The sequence below is a fragment of the Entelurus aequoreus genome, linkage group LG09 (assembly GCF_033978785.1).
Source record: "Entelurus aequoreus isolate RoL-2023_Sb linkage group LG09, RoL_Eaeq_v1.1, whole genome shotgun sequence".
NCBI classification, from domain to species: Eukaryota; Metazoa; Chordata; class Actinopteri; order Syngnathiformes; family Syngnathidae; genus Entelurus; species Entelurus aequoreus.
In genome coordinates this window covers 61,005,335-61,025,115 of record NC_084739.1, presented here as the reverse complement: position 1 = coordinate 61,025,115, position 19,781 = coordinate 61,005,335, and the positions used below count along the sequence as shown (strand labels likewise).

General features: G+C 35.6%; 1 protein-coding gene across 1 annotated transcript; it reads right to left on the bottom strand.

Moving 5' to 3' along the window:
- Positions 1-9,493: 9,493 nt before the first annotated feature.
- Positions 9,494-13,464, bottom strand: six3a (SIX homeobox 3a). The gene is made up of 2 exons (XM_062059075.1): positions 12,453-13,464; positions 9,494-11,148 (listed from the first exon to the last, which is right to left on the bottom strand). Exons 1-2 carry the CDS (start codon positions 13,142-13,144, stop codon positions 10,956-10,958), a joined length of 885 nt encoding a protein of 294 aa, XP_061915059.1. The 5' UTR covers positions 13,145-13,464; the 3' UTR covers positions 9,494-10,955.
- Positions 13,465-19,781: the final 6,317 nt, after the last annotated feature.

Below are 19,781 nucleotides of genomic sequence, written 5' to 3'. Positions count from 1 at the left end.
TTTTAAGTATTTTTGGGTTCATTGAAGTTAGCTAATTTTACTTGTTTTGGAAAGTCTTAACAAGCCAAATTTTCTTGTCCTATTGGCAGATAATGTTGCTTAGTTCAAATAAAATACCCCTAATTTTTGTATTTTTTTTCTTCTTTTTGAACACTGACTTTTTGCAGTGTAATCTCGAATGTTTTGATTTATTGTTAAAAATATTCCACGCGAGGCACATTTTAGTCAACCTTGACAGGGTTTCTTCTCCAAATGTTGACGATTTAGCCGCTATTAGATATAAATTGAAGACATTTAATGATCCATGAATTGATTTACTTGGACCCCGACTTAAACAAGTTGAAAAAACGTATTCGGGTGTTACCATTTAGTGGTACGGAATATGTACTATACTGTGCAATCTACTAATAAAAGTTTCAATCAATCAATCAATCCTCTGCAGTGAGAGTTCAGTTCAGTACAGTTCCAGTTTCTGAGTTGACCTCAGTTGATGAGCTTTTCTCATTCTTGTTGACTTCAAACTTAAATTTAGAACACTTAAGTGAGGAAATAAAAGAAGTTATTTGGTTGGTCTTACTGTGCATTTACAGTAAACCTCCCCGTATGAGCTAAAGCAAAGGTGTCAAACTAATTTTGACTCAGGGGCCACATGAAGGGAAAATCTGTGCCGGACTATAAAAATCATGGCATTAAAACTAAAAAAATAATGGCAACTTCAGATTGTTTTTTTTGTCTTACTTTGGCCAAAAATGGAACAAACACATTCTGAAAATATTACAATAAAAATATAGAAAAAAAATACCGGTAGCGGTAAAGTTTAGATCCATGAAGGAAAGAAGAAAGTGAATGAATGCTTATAACTGCACTGCGAAAAGTCAGTGTTCAAAAACAAGAAGAAAAAAAAATACAAAAATTAGGGGTATTTTACTTGAACTCAGCAAAATTATCTGCCAATAGAACAAGAAAATTCGGCTTGTCAAGACTTTCCAAAACAAGTAAAATTAGCTAACCTCAATGAACCCCAAAATACCTTAAAATAAGTATATTCTCACTAATAACAAGTGCACTTTTCTTGGTAGAAAAAAACGAGACCTTTTTGCTCAATATGTGGAAAAATATTCTTAAATTAAGTAAATGCTAGTGCCATTATCTTGATATAATGATATGCGCTCTGCATCATGATTATTTTTTTTTCATGCTTGAAGTAAGAAATTACTACTTTAAAAAAGTAGTTTTATACTTGTGAGTGTTGATGACACAGCTTTGCATCAGTTCTAATTTCAAGCATGTTTTACTCAATATAGGTCATAAAATCTCAGCTGCAAGCTGAAATATCTTACTGAAATCATTTAGGACCAAAACCCTTAAAACAAGTAAAACACTAACATAAAATCTGCTTAGTGAGAAGAATTATCTTATCAGACAGAAAATAAGCAAATATCACCCTTATTTGAGATATTTAATCTTACTTAGATTTCTGTTTTTGCAGTGTGAATACATTTACTTATGCATAAAAATATGTTTTATTTTTTTAATTATTTTTTTAATTAATTAAGTAACGTTTATGATAACCTTTTTCCCAAACACAATATAGACTGTGAGATATAACAGGATAATGCATACATGTATCATTTTGTTTTCAAAAATGTACTGTGGGACCCCATTTTTAGGACTTGATGGGGGTCCCTGAAAATTCCTAGCGCCAACACTGATGGAGTATTGGTGCGTGCAAAACAGCAGCAGGCGGCTGTGGCCGGCGGGCCGGTTCTAATACTAATCAAATATCATCCCGGGGGCCGTAGATAATTCATTTGCGGTCCAGATGTGGCCCGCCGGCCTTGACTTTAACACATCGGAATTTAAATACTAAAAGGAGGCGGTCCGGCAGAAGCCATTATGTCCTCCATGTCAGTGACTGAGTGAGTGAGGTCCTGGCAGGTCTCAGGGTATCAGTGTTGACAACGGAAGCAGGGTTGTGGGTTCCATTACAAGCTCTGCACGCGTCTGAATCTCTGATCTTGCACTAAATGGAGAAGATGCTTCAGTGTTTCAACATCATTTGACTTTTATGACATCAAACTTTCATGACTTACTGTATGTGTGTTTGTGTGTGCGTGCGTGCGTGCGTGCGTGCGTGCGTGCGTGCGTGCGTGCGTGCGTGCGTGCGTGTGTGTGTGTGTGTGTGTGTGTGTGTGTGTGTGTGTGTGTGTGTGTGTGTGTGTGTGTGTGTGTGTGTGACTTCACTTGCTTACACTTGTGTCTCTGCTGCAAACATGACATTGGTGCACCAATGTCATGACCATGGTCATGTCCCATATTGACATTAAATAGATGCAAAATATTTCTCTACACAAAGATGTACTGTACAATATAGACATATACAGTATATATACAGCATACATACAATATACTTACAGTAGTTAAGTCCATCAAGAGAGTTTTGTTTTCCCTGAATGTTGAATTGTGGAAAACCTCTTTATATTGTTATTGTTTACCCCTAATATTTAAGCCCCAAGGGTTTGATTTCATTGTATTTGTTGATTTCCAACACAACAAACCATAATACAGCTACACAATTCAAACAAATGGCTTCTCCAGTACAATAATGTCATCTGAAAAATAACAATATTAAAATTCAAACAAAAACATGGCGTGTGTCTGAAAAGGAGCATTAAGGTCGTATAATGTCCTGTTATGATTAGATGCAGGATATAATTCACACACTGTTAACAGGATTAATTGTTTTGTTTTTTTAAATATTCTGATTTTTACAAGAAAATATAATTTTAATTTTGATTGTATTTATTTTTGTTTTTTCCATATTGCATGTTGGCAGTTTAAAACAACAAAAATGTCTTGCCAGCGTGATTTGTACCTTCAAACATTCTTAAATCTTTATTTCATTTATTACGTGGGCATTACATTTTGGTTTGAATCCACAAATATTATTATCATCATTATTATTTTTTTAAATATATTATGTTATAATATTGATATTGATATTGTAATGTATAATCATGCTTTAATATACAATTTATAATAATATTTTTTTTAAATGTAAGCAACTTTTTGTGGTAAAATATATGTCTTAATATAATATGATATATATTATATGATATAAAGTATACTATTTTCCATCCATCCATTTTCTACCGCTTGTGCCCCTCTGGGCTGCGGGGGTCTGGAGTCTATTTTATAATCGAAAATTCTATAATAAATACATTAAATAAAATCTCCCATCATATTACAATTTCTAAAATATGAACATATTTTTTTTGTTTTTTATTTGTTTTTGATAATTCTATTTTTTCCAAGAAAAACAACAACATTTTGTTGTAATTTTATTTATCTTTGCTTTTTTTCCACATTGCATGTTGGCAGTATAAAACAACAAATAATTCGAGCCAGCATAAATTTTTTAACCTCAATCATTTTTAAATTTTCGTTTCATTCATTATGTGGGCATTACATTTTGGTTTAAATCCACAAATATTAATATTATCAATATGAATGCATCATGTCATAATATTGATGTATAATAATAATAATGTAATATTTAATAATATTGTAATACACAGTTTATATTGTTAAAAATAAAAAAACATTTTGTGTGAGAACATTTTTAATACAATATGATATTCATTATATAATATCAGTATTCTATTTTATATGGAAAATTCTATAAAAAAAATCTCTTGGCATATTAAAATGTGTAAAATTTAAACATATGTTTTTTTTTTTTTTTTTTTTAATGATTCTAATTTTTCCAAGAAAAAAAAAACATTTTATTTTAATTGTACTCATCTTTTCTTTTTTCCATATTCCATGTTGGCAGTATAAAACAACAAAAAATTCGAGCCAGCATTAATTTTTTAACCTCAATAATTTTTACATTTTCATTTAATTCATTATGTGGGCATTACATTTTGGTTTAAATCCACAAATATTAATATTATTAATATGATATGTTATAATATTGATGTATAATAATAATAATAATAATAATAATAATAATAATAATAATAATAATAATAATAATAATAATGTAATACATAATCATATTGTAATACACACCTTATATTATTTAAAAAAATGTTTTAAACATTTTGTGTAAGAACATTTTTTAATTCAACATCATATACATTATATAATATCAGTATTCTATTCTATATGTCAAATTAAAAAAAATCTCTTATCATATTAAAATTTGTAAAATGTAAATCTTTTTTGCATTTTTTTTTTTTTTTTTTTTTTAATAATTCAATTTTTTCCAAGGAAAAAACATTTTATTTTAATGTTATTTACCTTTGCTTTTTTCCACATCGCATGTTGGCAGTATAAAACAACAAAAAAGTTGACCCAGCATGATTTTTAACCTCAATCATTTTTAAATCTTCATTTCATTCATTACATGGGCATTACATTTTGGTTTAAATCCACAAATAATAATATTATTAATATAATATGTTATAATATTGATGTATAATAATAATAATAATGTAATATATAATCGTATTTTAATACACATTTTATATTATTTAGAAAAATTAAAAAAAAACATTTTGTGTTAGAACATTTTTAATACAACATGGTATACATCATATAATGTTAAGTATTTTATTTTACAATAGAAAATTCTAAAAATTAAAAAAAAATCTCCTATCACCCTGAAATTTGTAATATTTTAACTTTTTTTTATTATTAATATTTGCTCAAATGTTCTCGCATTTCTCATCCGTTCTCATGCAGTGAGCAACGACATCAGGAATAAAAACATCTCTCGACATGATGCAGATCAAACTAATATAAAATACAAAAAGTAAACAAGATATCGAATTACCACCACGAAACATGTCTTTATCTTTCTGAGGACTGGCTGCACTTTTGTAAAATTATCATTTAAAAAAAACATCAAGTAAACATAAAAAAAAGTTTGTAAATTGTAATGATGTTGTTGGAGGAGTTCAACATGCGTCCACTAGATGGCAGCCAAGGAACACGATTGTTTCACTGCTGCTGTCTAGTCAGAAAGAGGCCCCCCCTCTCTCATAGCATATGTGTGTGTGTGTGTGTGTGTGTGTGTGTGTGTGTGTGTGTGTGTGTGTGTGTGTGTGTGTGTGTGTGCTGCCATAATCCATGCCATGGCGTTGTAAATGGAGGATGCATTGATAAGGGCAAGCGAGTCCAAGTCAATCCCTGACCTTTTGTTTGGGCTTACTGCACAAAATGCTCATGCGTCACAGTGGGAGGCTTCGGCCTCTCTTGAAATGAATCAAATGTCTCTTATTGATGCTATAAAAGTACACATGCATGTCACAAACTCGTCTCTGGAAGAAAATCCTTTAACAATATAATAATGTTCAAACAATATTACTGCATGCATCATGACATATACACTCATATCAATAAAGCGTTGTGTGTCTTTTTGTCGTTCAAGGCTGCAACCAAGGTGGTAAAAGAAGCAAACCAGGTGAGTTTATTTGACAAATTATAACTTTTTTCCAATGATTTTATGAGTCAATTATTATTTGTCCTTAATGTGGATGATGTGAAAAACACACCCTGTGCAGATGGCTGCATGCAGGCACATATAGTTAAATGCCAAACATATGCTTGTGTTATATGCAAATGTGTGTGTAAGAGTGTGTGTGTGTGTGTGTGTGTGTGTGTGTGTGCGCACATGTAAGTGGCCGTGCACGCCGTAAGAAAGCCTGAGAACGGCGGGAGAAAACACAGGTGCTCGGGCTCTATTTAAGCTGCTCAGCCCTCTGTCCGCTCGGTGTGCACAGGGCGAGAGATCACAGCTTGCACCCACTGGCCCAGACACACACAACACAGACGTGCACGCACACACACACACACACACACACACAAGCACACAACCTCCACCCATAGGCGGTGCATGCAAGGCCCGTGTGAGGGCTCGCGCTCACTGGAGTATAAGCTGGGTTGCTTTCATGTTGGGCTTGTTTTAAAAAGATGAGCCTTGTGCTGTATAGACAACACACACACACACACACACACACACACACACACACACACACACACACACACACACACACACACACACACACACACACACACACACACACACACATTACTATATATCTTTACCATTTGAACCTCTAAGCTACAATTTAATAGAAGAGCTTCTTCAAACAGTGTGTGTGTGTGTGTGTGGGTGTGGGTGTGTGTGTGTGTGTGTTTCATGGAGGTGATGGCAGGAAACAGTCAGCAGGTGCAGGGCGTGTGTGTAACTTACACGCCAGTGGGTGATGTAACTTGCAAAGTGTGACCCCCGCACTCGTCATGTGACCTATATTCATATTGTAACATGTCCATCCGACACAACCAATTCAAACACTATATTAATACGATTGCGATGAAAACACAACATTTTTTTTTTTGCATTACTTTGATCAAAAATACCTAAATAACGAGAAAAAGGTACAATATTAAATGTTAACATGAGGTCTTGCAGATTTTTTTTATTTGCTCTGTACACTATAACATTGTTTTCCTTGCATGGGGAAAAATTTGCATCAACTGATTGGCCTTTTTCAAGGTAATCTCCTGTTTTTATTCATTATTATTACTGTTATTATTATCAGCATGTGACTTCTCTCACAATTCATGACGAGCATGTGTATTTTTTTGCATTGCATTGCATTGGTTTAATTGCATTGTGTATGTTGTGTACCTAATGCTATGGCCATTGCAATAATGAGGCAATGGGGCGTTCAAGGCTCATGCTAATAATTGTAAACAAAAAGGGTCTAGAAGTAATAAGGAAGTTGGATTGTTATTGCTATTTTTACACTGATGAGTTGCTGCTGCTTTATGGAAACACTCACGGACAAACTTGCGTGTAGTTTAGCGTGAAGACAGATTTTAAAGCCCCAACCGCCTCCTACCGTCCTAACAAAACACCCTTTTTTTTTCCTTACTTGGACTATAGAGTAGTTATGTAAAATAATGTATAATTCAATTTAATGTATAATTCAACTAATATAAGGATTAAAATATATAAGTTGGAAAAAAAACATGAGATGTTACAACTATGTGTAATTAGGTAGTAGTTTCACATACTTTAACTTTGGAATAGTAGTGTAAAGACATATTTCAAGCATTAAAAAAATAACCTTAGACAATATGTGGAGTAATAAGGAGTCACAATTTAAACAAAAACTATAGAGTAGTAAACCCATACGCTAAATTTGGGATCTACACAGAAGTTAAACACAATTTATCAAAGATTCTTTAATCAATATGAGGAGTAAAAGGTATAAGTATTTTGTATTAAAAGAAAATCATGAAAAGTTGTCAAAATTAATGTTTCCCATACTTTAACTTTGGAATACTTTTTGAAATAAATAACAAATCATTCATGAAAGACACCTTAATCAATATAGGGAGTAAATATGTACTCTTTTGTGTAGTGATAAAAAAAAAAAAAAAAGATTAAAAAAAGTACAATTAATGGTATAATAGTTTCCCTTACTTTAACTAAGTGATAGTTTTTAAAGAAATTATAAACCATTTATCAAAGACTCTTAAATCAATATGTGGAGTAAAAGCTGTGTTAGTACAAGTCTTTTGGTGTAATGAAAACAACGAAAAGTTGTAACTCGATGTAGTATTTTCCCATACTTGAACTTTGAGATAGTTATATAAATGAATTAATTATGAATAAATTATCAAAGACACGTTAGTCAGTATGAGGAGTAAAAGCTACACAAGAAGTATTTTGAGTATAGAGGAACATTCAATTAAATTCCTAATAACTAAAGGAATTGGAAATTATTCATATGTTCATTCAAATCAGTATGAGGAGTAAAAAGCTATACAATAAGTTTTTTGTATAACGAAAACATAAAAAGTTTGAATCTATTTAGTTTCCCATACTTGAAGGATTTATAAATAATTCATATGAGACAGTCAAAGCAATATAAGGAGTAAAAACCTAAATACAAAGTTTTTTATTAAAGAAAAACATTAAAAGTGGTAAATCTAATATGTCATAATAGTCATTTCTTGTACTTTTACTTTGGGATTGATCGATAAAGGAATCGTAACTCAGCCATCAAACACACTTCAATCAATATACGGAGTAAAAACCTAAAAAAAAGTTTTTTTGTTTGACAAAAACATTAAAAGTGGTAAAACTAATATGTCATGATAGTCATTTCCAGCAATTTTACTTGGGGATTGTTCGATGAAGTAATTGCAGCTCATCTATCAAAGTATGTGGAGTAAAAACCTAAAAAAAAAAGTTTTTTTGTTTAACAAAAACATTAAAAGTGGTAAAACTAATATGTCATGATAATAATTTCCAGTACTTTTACTCGGGGATTGTTCGATGAAGTAATCGTAGCTCATCCATCGAAGACACTTCAGTCAATATACGGAGTAAAGCCCTAAATAAAAAGGTTTTTTGTTAAACAAAAACATGAGAAGGGATAAAACTAAGTTTCCCATACTTTAACTTTGGATAGTTGGGTCAAATAATTGTCATTCGTTCATCAAACACACACTCAATATGACGAGTAAAAACTGAATGAAAAGTCTTTTGTGGGACAAAAAAAAAAAGGTGGAACGTTGTAAAACGGATTTTAAAAAAAAGTAATGGAGTCCTCGTTGTCGTTGACTCTCGTGTAAGTATCACACACACAGATTACTCCTCGCTAAGTTCTTTTGTGTGCTGATCCATATTTGACTTGACAGATCACGAACACCACCCCCACCCTACCTTCACCCCCCCACCCAGACACACACACACACTGTTCATGACCCCATACAGAGACGAGCACACACACACACACTCTCTCACACACACATACGCATATTTGCAGGGACACGCCCAAACCCACGGCCCAAATGGACTGCGTGATCATGTTTTAGCAATATTTTTACAGAAAAATGTGCAGATAAATATTCAAGAATAAACAAGATCCTTAATACTTATATTTAAATCACGAGTGGCTCATCTTTCCAAATAAGCGATCTCCAAAACCTATTGAATTGTATTATTATTTATCATATTATTATTATTTTAGCTAATACAAATGTACAAAATCATATAAAATATATAACATTATATATAATAATAAGTTCTATATTTTAGTCATTTTAAATAATACTTTATAATTTTGACGCACCTCCTTTTGGGCGTTTTTTTCTCAACTATAAAAGTGTTTTGTCCGATTAATTAAGTTGCGTTTCGTCCAAAAAAAAAGACCCACTAAATTCACTTTTTTTTTTGCAATATTAAATTGTTTTACATATTTTTCCTGCTCCAAACCCAGCATGCCTTGGAGTTACAGTTGCTAGGTAGACTTTTCTGAGTGTCCAAAAAAATAAAAAAAATAAAAAAAAAAGAAGTACAACAAAAATCCTGCAAGTGTCTTATAAATAATTGTAGTGCGCTTGCTTGGAGATTCAGCTACAAAAAAAGAGACTTGCAGAGAAGAAATCCCCCCCACTTTTTTTTTTTTTTTTTTTTTTTTTGGAGGAGCAGAAAGGGGGGGAAATGCTTGTCGTCCCGGGAAGAAAAGCTCTTTTGAGAGGGCCACAATGGCAGACTGGGCCGGGGGAGGAGTCCCATCGCGATTAGGCCCTTTAATGGCGCGTTTACTTAATTTCTGCATTCACCAGCAACCGTAAACAAAAGGGGGAAATGGCACTCGGCATTTTTCTTTTCTTTTTAAGTGCATGTCGTTGGTTAGAATGTGTGCACCTATTTTAATAAACACAAATAGGAATTTGCGTGGTTCGAGCTCCAGTAAGAAGATAATAATGACAATAAGAGGTTTTAGGTGAGTTGCGGCCATAAAGATGCGCGTTAATGCGTGCGTAATCTAACAATAAGCCAATATGAACACGGGTTTAGCCAATGCGAGAGACGCACATGATGCAAACATTTCAATTAAATGTTATATTTGATTATTTAAAAAACAACAACAACATTGTTATGAGGGAGGATTTTGGGTGCGCCGTTTGTGCGTAATGGTGTCACACCTTAAACAACAACAATAACAACAAACGGGCCTGCAGCACTGGAGTGGTTTAAGTTTTGAACAAATATTTTATGAACACCAAGAAAAGTGGGGTGGGTTCGTGGGTTTGGGGGGGTAGAAAAGAGGATGAGACGAGAGGAAGAACAAGAAGATGTGATGGGGTGGGCGTTAATAATTATTTACAAGCATATTTCTACACGTATATTACACAGCGGGAGAATGATGGCGTTCTTTTTTTTTTTGTTCCACATTTTATATACATCATTCCATATAAAATTTTGAAAATAAAAAATAAAAATCTGATACAGTCATCAACATACAAGTAGTTCGACCCCACAGTGACAGGATTATTTTTTTTTTCTTGGAAAAAAAATAAAAAATAAAAAGGTGCTTAGTCATACAGTATATGACTTGAAATGATTGTCTGATGAACACAAAAACAACAACAAAAAACAAAAACAAAGGTAGGAGGGGTGGGGGGAAATGAAAATGTGCATCTTGACGGCTTTTTCTTCATCATCATCATCTTCATCATAAAAAAGGTGAAAATGTTAAAATTCCATCTGCATCGATGCTCCTGGTTGGGGGAAAAAAATCATCTTGCGTTTTGCAGAATGCAGAAAAAACAAAAAAACAAACATGCGATAGAGTCTATGGTGTGTGTGTGGGGGCTTTTGATGAAGAGGAGGAGGGGTCCTTTTTTTAAAAGCGCTTTTAATAATAATAATAAAAAACAACGTGCTTTATCTCTTTTTATTCAATATTTATATCAATCAGCCTCCTCCATCCGCGATATTTCATAAGTCTTTTTTTTTCTTTCTTCCTCTCAGGTCCTTTTTCCCCTGTAAATATTTCTCTTTTTTTCTTGCGTGTTTTTGTGTGTTTTGAGTGTTTTTTTGTTTTGTTTGTTCTTTTTTTTTCTTCTTTTTTTTTTGCGTATCATACGTCGCACTCCGAGTCACTGGAGGTGACGGACAGGATGGAGGTTCCGGTGTCGACCCGCTCCGTCATACTGGACACGCTGGTGGTGGGACTGGCCGCGGTGGAGGGCGACTCGGCCGAGCTGTGAGGGGTGAGGCCGGCCTCCGACAAGGACCTCATGCCGGCGGGTCCTATTGCTTGGTGCTGCAGCCTGCAAGCAAGCAAGGGAAAAGGGGTGAGTTTTTTTTGCAGCAAAACGAGAGAAATGGCAATTAGACTTTTCTTTTCACCATGAATACCCCCCCTCTTCCTCCTCATCCTGCAAAATAGGGGTCGCCTTTTCTTTGCACCCCCAAGCCGGCCCCCATGATGCCATGCATGCATGCCTCCATCACAAAACACTGCACTGTTTGGAGCAAATGTCCCCCTCCCATAAAAAAAACAAAAAAACACACATTTCTATAAAATGCAATAAATTCTGCACATATTTGCTGCACTAATCTTTTTTTTTTTTTTTTTTTTTTTTTTGTAAAAAATAAATCATCCTCCATCATGCTGCAGCGTTTCATGTTGCATGAATGAATGAGTGACGTATAGTTTATTGCAATCATCCTAAATGTTCATCTGCAATCATAATAATAACTCCACCGTGGCGGGATAATATCAGCGAGGAAATATATATCTTCATTCATCAAGAGCATTAAAAATAGTTTTCATATGGCTTAGCTCATCTCCAGTGTGTGTATGTGTGTGTATTGTTTTTAATCAATTATAATTGTTTTGAGTGGAATGATACCACACTTAATGTTATGAATATAGCCTCATAATGCTTTAAGTATGAATATCAATACTATAATCTGGGATAATCTTCCTTATAACAATGCAAAGTGACATTAAAAAAAATGATAAATGCGGCTAAAAGTGTGTGCAGGGATGGGGGGGGTGGAAGGGGCAGGAGGGAGCGTGAATAAATATTACCGTAACTGTTGTAATAGATACAGTGGGATATAGATATAAATATATATATATATATATACTTTGTAAAAAAAAAAAAGTGCTAATAACGTCCAAAATAAACAGGAGCTCCTGTAAAAAAATAATACTGCCATTTTTTTTTCAGCAAAAACAAAACTTATTTGACCTTTTTGTGTAGTTTTGTTTTCATTGCATTAGTGCAAATAAATCTCACTTTATGGTTATTATGGTGTTGTTTATTCTTCGGCGAGCGTAAAAGTGTCGTTTAAAAAATCCGTGAAAAAAGTGACATTTTTGGAACGTTTTAAGCGTATTATTATTTTTATTTTTTTTGCTCGCGCTCAATGCTGCAACGTGTGGCCGCTTAGAGGCGCACCCAAGCCGGGTAGGCTCGGTGGAATCTCCCGCAAAGGTTCCAGTAACTCCGGAGCTCTTTTTATTTTTTAATTTTTTTTATTTTCGTCTCCTGTTTTTTTTTTTTTTTTTTTTCCCAGGTAAAAGTTGAGTGGGGGGGTGGAAAAAGTGTAAAAATCCACCAACCTGTTCTTGGCCGCCGCGGCTCTGTCTCGTTGCCTCCGGTTCTTAAACCAGTTGCCGACCTGTGTGGGAGTGAGTCCGGTGGCTTGCGCCAGTTCCCTTTTCTTGCTGGGGTTCGGGTAGGGATCCTGCAGGTACCACTCCCTGAGCAGGCTCCGCGTCCGCTCCTTGAAACAGTGCGTCTTCTGCTCGCCGTCCCAGATGGTCCGAGGCAGCGGGAACTTCTTCCTCACCCGGTACTTGTCCACCGGACCCAGCGGACGTCCGCGCAGCTTCTCGGCCTCCTGGTAGTGCGCCTCCAGCCACATGGCCTGCAGCTTGCCGTGCGAGTCCTTGGTGAACTTGTGGTTCTCCAGGATGTGATAGAGGTCCCTGAAGTTGCCGGTGTGGAAGGCCACCACGGCCCGGGCGCGCAGGATGGACTCATGCTTGTTGATGGCCTCACACGCTCCGGGGGCCACAGGCAGGGACCAGAGGAAGCGTCCCAGCCGCTCGATGTCCCCGGTCTCCTCCAGCGTCTCGCAGACGCTCGCCACCTGCTCCGGGGAGAAGTTGAGTGTGGGTAGCTGGAACATGGACAAGTCTTCCGGGGACCGGGCGGCGGGCGCGCTGTTCGCCAGGAGCAGCGGGCGATCAGCGAAGTTGGGCAGGAAGAAATGGGAGGGATAAAGCTCTAAAGGCGATCGGAAAACCATGGAAATGACCTGAGAGAGCGACCCGGACGATGGAGAAAAAAGAGGGGGCGAACCGAGCGCCCGACCACCAGAGCCAGCACGGCGAAGTTGCGCGTAAAAAAAAAAAGGAGATCGAATGATTCAATGGCTATCGCCTAATGACACCAGCCTCATAATATCTCCCCCCTAAATCCGCCGTTGAGTGTAGCATTGAAACATTTTGTTTCCCTTTTCTATTGGTCTTCTTGGTGTCGCTGCGCCGTTGCCATGGCAGCGCTGCCAATCACTGTCAAGCGTGCCAATCATTAGCCAGTACGTAGCGAGAGGCTTTCACCGGCAGTGCCGCGCACACGGGGGGTTATCAGAGTCTTCCATCTCCACGGTAACCCCCCCCCCCACAACCCCCTCCCTCCCGGCGCGCCCACCCCCATGTCCTCCCCCCTCCCTCCGCCCCCAGCCGAACATCCGCAGCTCTTGTCCGCGGAATGAGCAATTAGAGGGTGGAATATTATTGTCGTCTTTAACGAGCAGGACGCGCAGAGAAGGAGGCGGCGGACATGGCTCCAGACTCCGGAGGACAACATTTGAATTTACTTTTATTTTTTTTATTTTTATTTTTTTATTTTTTTAGGTCCGATTGGTGCGTCTTTCCCCCCGCCGCTATACCGATACTCGATTCAAGACAAGTCAAGTACTCGCAACTCACTTTTTGTTTCTTTTTTTTTTCTTTTTTTTTTTCTTCCCCCTAATCCGCTCATGCTTAAGGACGCGATCCATGTCCACATCCGCGGTCACAGGACTCGGCTTTAGCGCGGTAGCCGAGGCGGTGTGATTTTTTATGTTTGCGGCTCATATTTAGACGGGGTGTTAAAAATCGCGGCCGGGGCGAATAGTGGCGCGCATTGTGAGAGCCGCCGCGCACGATTCGAGACGCCGTAATCCCGCGCACCTTCCAGAAATCTGACATAATGATCCTAAGCCGCCTCTGCTGCAAAATCATTCTGGAATTCAAAACTCCCCCCCCCCCCCCTCTAGACCAGAAAAGTGAGTCTACCCCATTGTGCGTAAAGGCACCATTACGCATGGACTTTACCTTGCAAACAATGCTTGTGAGTTCCAGGATGATGCTATTTCTGCTGTTTATGATTACCTGTGAGTATATCCATTGTGCGTAAAAGCACCATTACGCATGGACTTTTACGCACCTTGCATACAATGCTTGCAAGTTCCAGGATAATGATATTTCTGCTGTTTATGATAATGTGTGTGTGTGTGTGTGTGTTTATGTTTGTGTGTTATAGGACCCCCAACTTGTCCACTTTGTTACCCTCCTGAAGCAAGAGAGTAAATCCAAGTGGCAAACTTTGGAGAAGGGGTCCGTGGACTGGAAGTAAAAGGCTGGTATTTTCACGCTGGGGTTAAAGCCAAGCCTCTCCCTCTCTCTCTGTCTCTCTCTCTCTCTCTATGCACTACACACACACACACACACACACACACGCGCACACACACACTAAATGAAGTTACAAGTGAATGCTTAGCACCACATAGAGCGTAATATGCAAAGCCTCCTTACCTGACTGGCTCTCCCGGCGCACCAATTTAGGTGTCCGCCATTGAAAGCGTAAATCAGCAGGTATTATCTAGTATTATGTTTTAGTGGACGTCTTTCTCTCTCCTTTTTTTTTTCTTTTCTTTTTTTTTTGGGTGGGGTTGCCCTCGCAGGCAATTCGGAAATCACTCCTAAAGAGTGGACAAGAGGTGAAATGTAAAACCTGAATGGAGGGGAGAAGGGGAGGGAAGGGGGGGGGGAGTTAGCCGCAGTGCTAATTCACATTCTTTTACGCGCCTTTTGTTTACGTTAAGCATGTAATTAACACCCCCCTCCCAAACAAGTTTATTCACCTGCCACTAATTGTGTGTTTATCCGAGGGCTTGCTCAATGTTCCGAGCAGCAGGGGGGGGTTTAAAGGAGGGGGGGCTGGGGGTGGGTGGGTTTGGGTGTTATAGTCCTGAATGAAGTGTGTTTATCAAAAGTGTAACACAAACACTGCCGTGTTGATTGCACGCACCTAGAAGTGCTCTTGTTCTGCAGTTAATATCACATTATTAATGTGCGGCTCTTAATTGGCCAATTAGCGTCCTGGGGCAAATAAACAAAGCCGTGCGCGTTACGTCATCGGCGAGGGAGGAGTGTGCAAAGACAGGAGAAATGTGTCAAAGTGCAAGGATGGAGCAAAAGGAGTTTTATTCGTGAACTACGTGTGTGTTTGTGTGTGTGCGTGTGTGTGCGTGTGTGTGCAGATGTGCACACAGGAGAGGGACAGCCCGTGTGGACGCAGCGCGCACATAAAGCAGCACAGCCACGGTACGTAAAGACTGAATTAGCATTTATTTATTGTCTTTAATTTGTTTATTTCTGCATGCAAATGTGAGTGCATGACTTTTTTTCTTTTGCATGATTAAAGTCATATTTCCCCCATTTTAGAACGGCGTGCACTATTTGGTAAGGATACTGTTTACTCTATTTAATTCATTCATTTTTTTCCTTTGGTCGTGGTCCAGTTTGTAATCGAATGTTTGAGTTTTGTTTTTGCATGATTATATTAAACCCCCCTGCCCCCCCCCCATTTTATGCATGGACTACTTAGTAAGGATACTTTTTTCTGTATTTTAATTGTTCATTTTTTTGTCTTTGGTAGTGGTTCAGTTTGTAATCCAATCAGCGCACAGAGGACTTCTAATGCGTCACCATGTGAGTATTTATACGTTAAAAAAATAAAAAAACAAAATAAAATAAAAAATAACTTCAGCTACTTAAATCTGGACATGTTAAATTAATTTTGTCAACTCAATACAGAGTTGGAAAAGTCTGCGTGTTTTTTTCCTATAATTTGATTTGATTAGAATATCTTATTTTAGACATGTTCGAAAAATAAAATACAAGTAAAATATTTTTATAAACATAATAGTCAAACATAAGCTTATTCATTTTTGAAGTGCTAAATATATATATATATATATATATATATATATATATATATATATATATATATATATATATATATATATATATATATATATATATATATATATATATATATATATATATATATATATATTTGATTTAAGCACGTTAAATTATGCAAATTCCACAGCTCTTTAAATGTACACTTTTACCAATTAATATGAACGCCTACATATTTTGAAAATAATTCTTTATTAGTCTCTTTATTTCTGTCAGAATAGTATTTGTGTTTACATTTCTGAAAGGTTATCTATGTTAAATGTGTGTTTGCATAACGTTGTCAGTTTGAAGCAATAATCAGAATGTGCAAGAAAAGACAAAAAAACCCCAAAAAAACAAACAAAACAAAAACAAAAAAACAATGTGTGAAGATATAAAAGCAGAGTTCCAAGCAAACTTTCTAACAGTTCTCCCCCCTCCCCTCCTCTCTCTTGTATAGTTTGCATTGTGTGCTCTCATTAGGACTTCCTGGCAGCTCGCTTGTATCGGAGCTGTCCAATCAGTGCATTTACACGGCTTGTTAGCGACAGTTAATGAGGGCTCCTCCCCCCTAAGACGTCCACCTTGTGTCAACTTCTAATCAAGCTGCGTGCAAAAATGCCTTCCTATGCTCCACTCTCTGCAGGATTTTTTTTTTTGAATGCCTGCTTTTTCCACCCGCATCCTTAATCATTACGTCACATGCAGAGCTGCGCTGCATGATGCATGCATGATGGATCCGCCATTGTGACAATAAGTTCACTTTTGTAAAAACCGAAGGGGCGGGGCCATTTTGCAGGCCCCTCCCCCTGCACCCGCCCCCCCCTCAACTTCTTCCCCTACACTGCTCCCTGTGCCCCCTCCCCATCAGTGCCCTTCAATTCAGGTACATGGAGTGATGATTCCCCCCCCCCCCCACACACACATCATTCCTTCTCCAGAGACGCCACTTAAAAATCAATTAGGACTCCTTTGGCACCATGATGACACAAACAAGTGGCCCCCTAAATTTTACATTCACTGCTGTCAATTTCACCAATACTTTAAATATAGTTCACCAGGGGAGTATTATTTAGACCTGGGCCAAATTATTTAATAATATTCATCATTTATTATCTGTTATGTTATTTTTTATTATTATTATTTCACTGAAGGAAAAAAAACATGCATTTTCTTAATGGGGTTAATCACACCGTTGAATTAGGATTAATCGTGATTCATCTCACCTGCTTGTGTAATTTAAATTGATTTAAAAAAGACCCCTGCAATGTTATGGCTAGATTTGGGCAGTAAGCAGAACCCCCTGCCCCCTCATTTTTAGTTATGTAAAATTATTTTCATCTTAATTTGACACCGTTTTTATTTATGATGCATGCTTTTAACTAAATTCTATTTAAATGGAAAAAAATTATTTCATATGCAAAATACACATTTTAACATCATTAAAACACACATTTTTAACCTAATTCTTAATTCACTAACACTGTGCAGCAATTATATTATTTTATATATATATATATATATATATATATATATATATATATATATATATATATATATATATATATATATATATATATATATATATATATATATATATATATATATATATATATATTTGACTATTTACATTGCAGATTGTCACTGAAGGCATCAAAACTATGAATGAACACATGTGGCGTTATGTACTTAACAAAAAAGGGTGAAATAACGGAAAACATGTTTTGTATTCTAGTTTCTTCAAAATAGCCACCCTTTGCTCTGATTACTTTTTCGCCCACTCTTGGCATTCTCTCGATGAGCTTCAAAAGGTAGTCACCTGAAATGGTTTTCACTTCGCAGGTGTCATAGTTTTGATGCCTTCAGTGACAATCTACAAGGTCTTGAAAATAAAGAAAACGCATTGAAATGAGAAAGTGTGTCCAAACTTTTGGCCTGTACTATATATATATATATATATATATATATATATATATATATATATATATATATATATATATATATATATATATATATATATATATATATATATATATATATATATATATATATATATATATATATATATATATTATATTATATTATATTATATTATTGTGTTGTTTTTTTCTTTTTTTGTCCTATATTCTTTATATATATAAAGACATATAAATATTAAGAAATATATATATATATATATATATATATATATATATATATATATATATATATATATATATATATATATATATATATATATATATATATATATATATATATATATATATATATATATATGTATGTATAAAATAAATATATATATATATATATATTATATATATATATATATATATATATATATATATATATATATATATATTATATATATATATATATATATATATATATATATATATATATATATATATATATGTGTATGTATAAAATAAATATATATATATATATATATAATATATATATATATATATATATATATATATATATATATATATATATATATATATATATATATATATATATATATATAATATATATATATATATATATATATATATATATATAGGTAGGCTGCCTGAGGTAACCCGTGGTGCAACGCACAGGGCCAGTACCTTGTACGGCCCTGATGAGACGGAGGAGGACCCAGGCCCGGACACCCCCCACAGTGCCTGGAACCTCCAAGCACCACCGGCGCAACCCCGGGGCAGACCGTCGGAGGGGGGACGCGTGGCGTGGAGCGCTACCTGGACACAAGTCGAGGGACTGATCACCCTCGGCTGGGTCGCCCGGGAAAGGGTGTTTGATTAAGACCCGAAACACCCTATGACCCCGGGAGAATCACTGATGATGTGTCCAGGTTGCACCGTAAGGTGTATTTATGAAACCGATATATATATATATATGTATATATATATATATATATATATATATATATATATATATATATATATATATATATATATATATATATATATATATATATATATATATATTTATTTAAAAAAATATATATTTTGTTTGTATTTATTTTAAAGTATTTTATATCATATTCCGTATATTTCTTTATTACTATATATTCTTAACAGTGACGGAGCAGGGAGGGGCTCGGAAGGAATATGTCTGCAGTTTAGTTTCATAGGAAGCGCCCTGTCATTCATTAATTGACATTTTACATGCGCTTATTTACGCAAAACGTGACCCCCACAGATCGCTATTATGGCAAAGGAGAATGTCCCATTAAATTTTATTGTGTGATTAATCAGCTTTTATAGTTGATTAATTCGATTTTTTGGTGATTAATCACATGCTAACGCTTTAAGTCATATTTAACAATTTACTTTTTTTTTTTTTTTTTGTAATGACATGCAGAAAGGGAAACATTGATAATTCGTTCTCCATCGACTGAACACTGCTTTCATTTTATACGCACCTGTCATTTTCTGTTTCTGCTCAAAAATTGAACCCCTATTGCTGCTACCATTTTTCCCAGTACAAAACTATAAAGTTGGAATCTCCACTTTTGTCCACATTAGTGCTGACTTCAATCTGTGTTTGTGTTTCGTAGCACAAAGTAAAAATGTCCAATCCAAACAATAACGTCCAGAGAAGCAACGTCCTCTGCAGTGGACGGTTGTTTTTTTTTGCAAAACCTTTTTT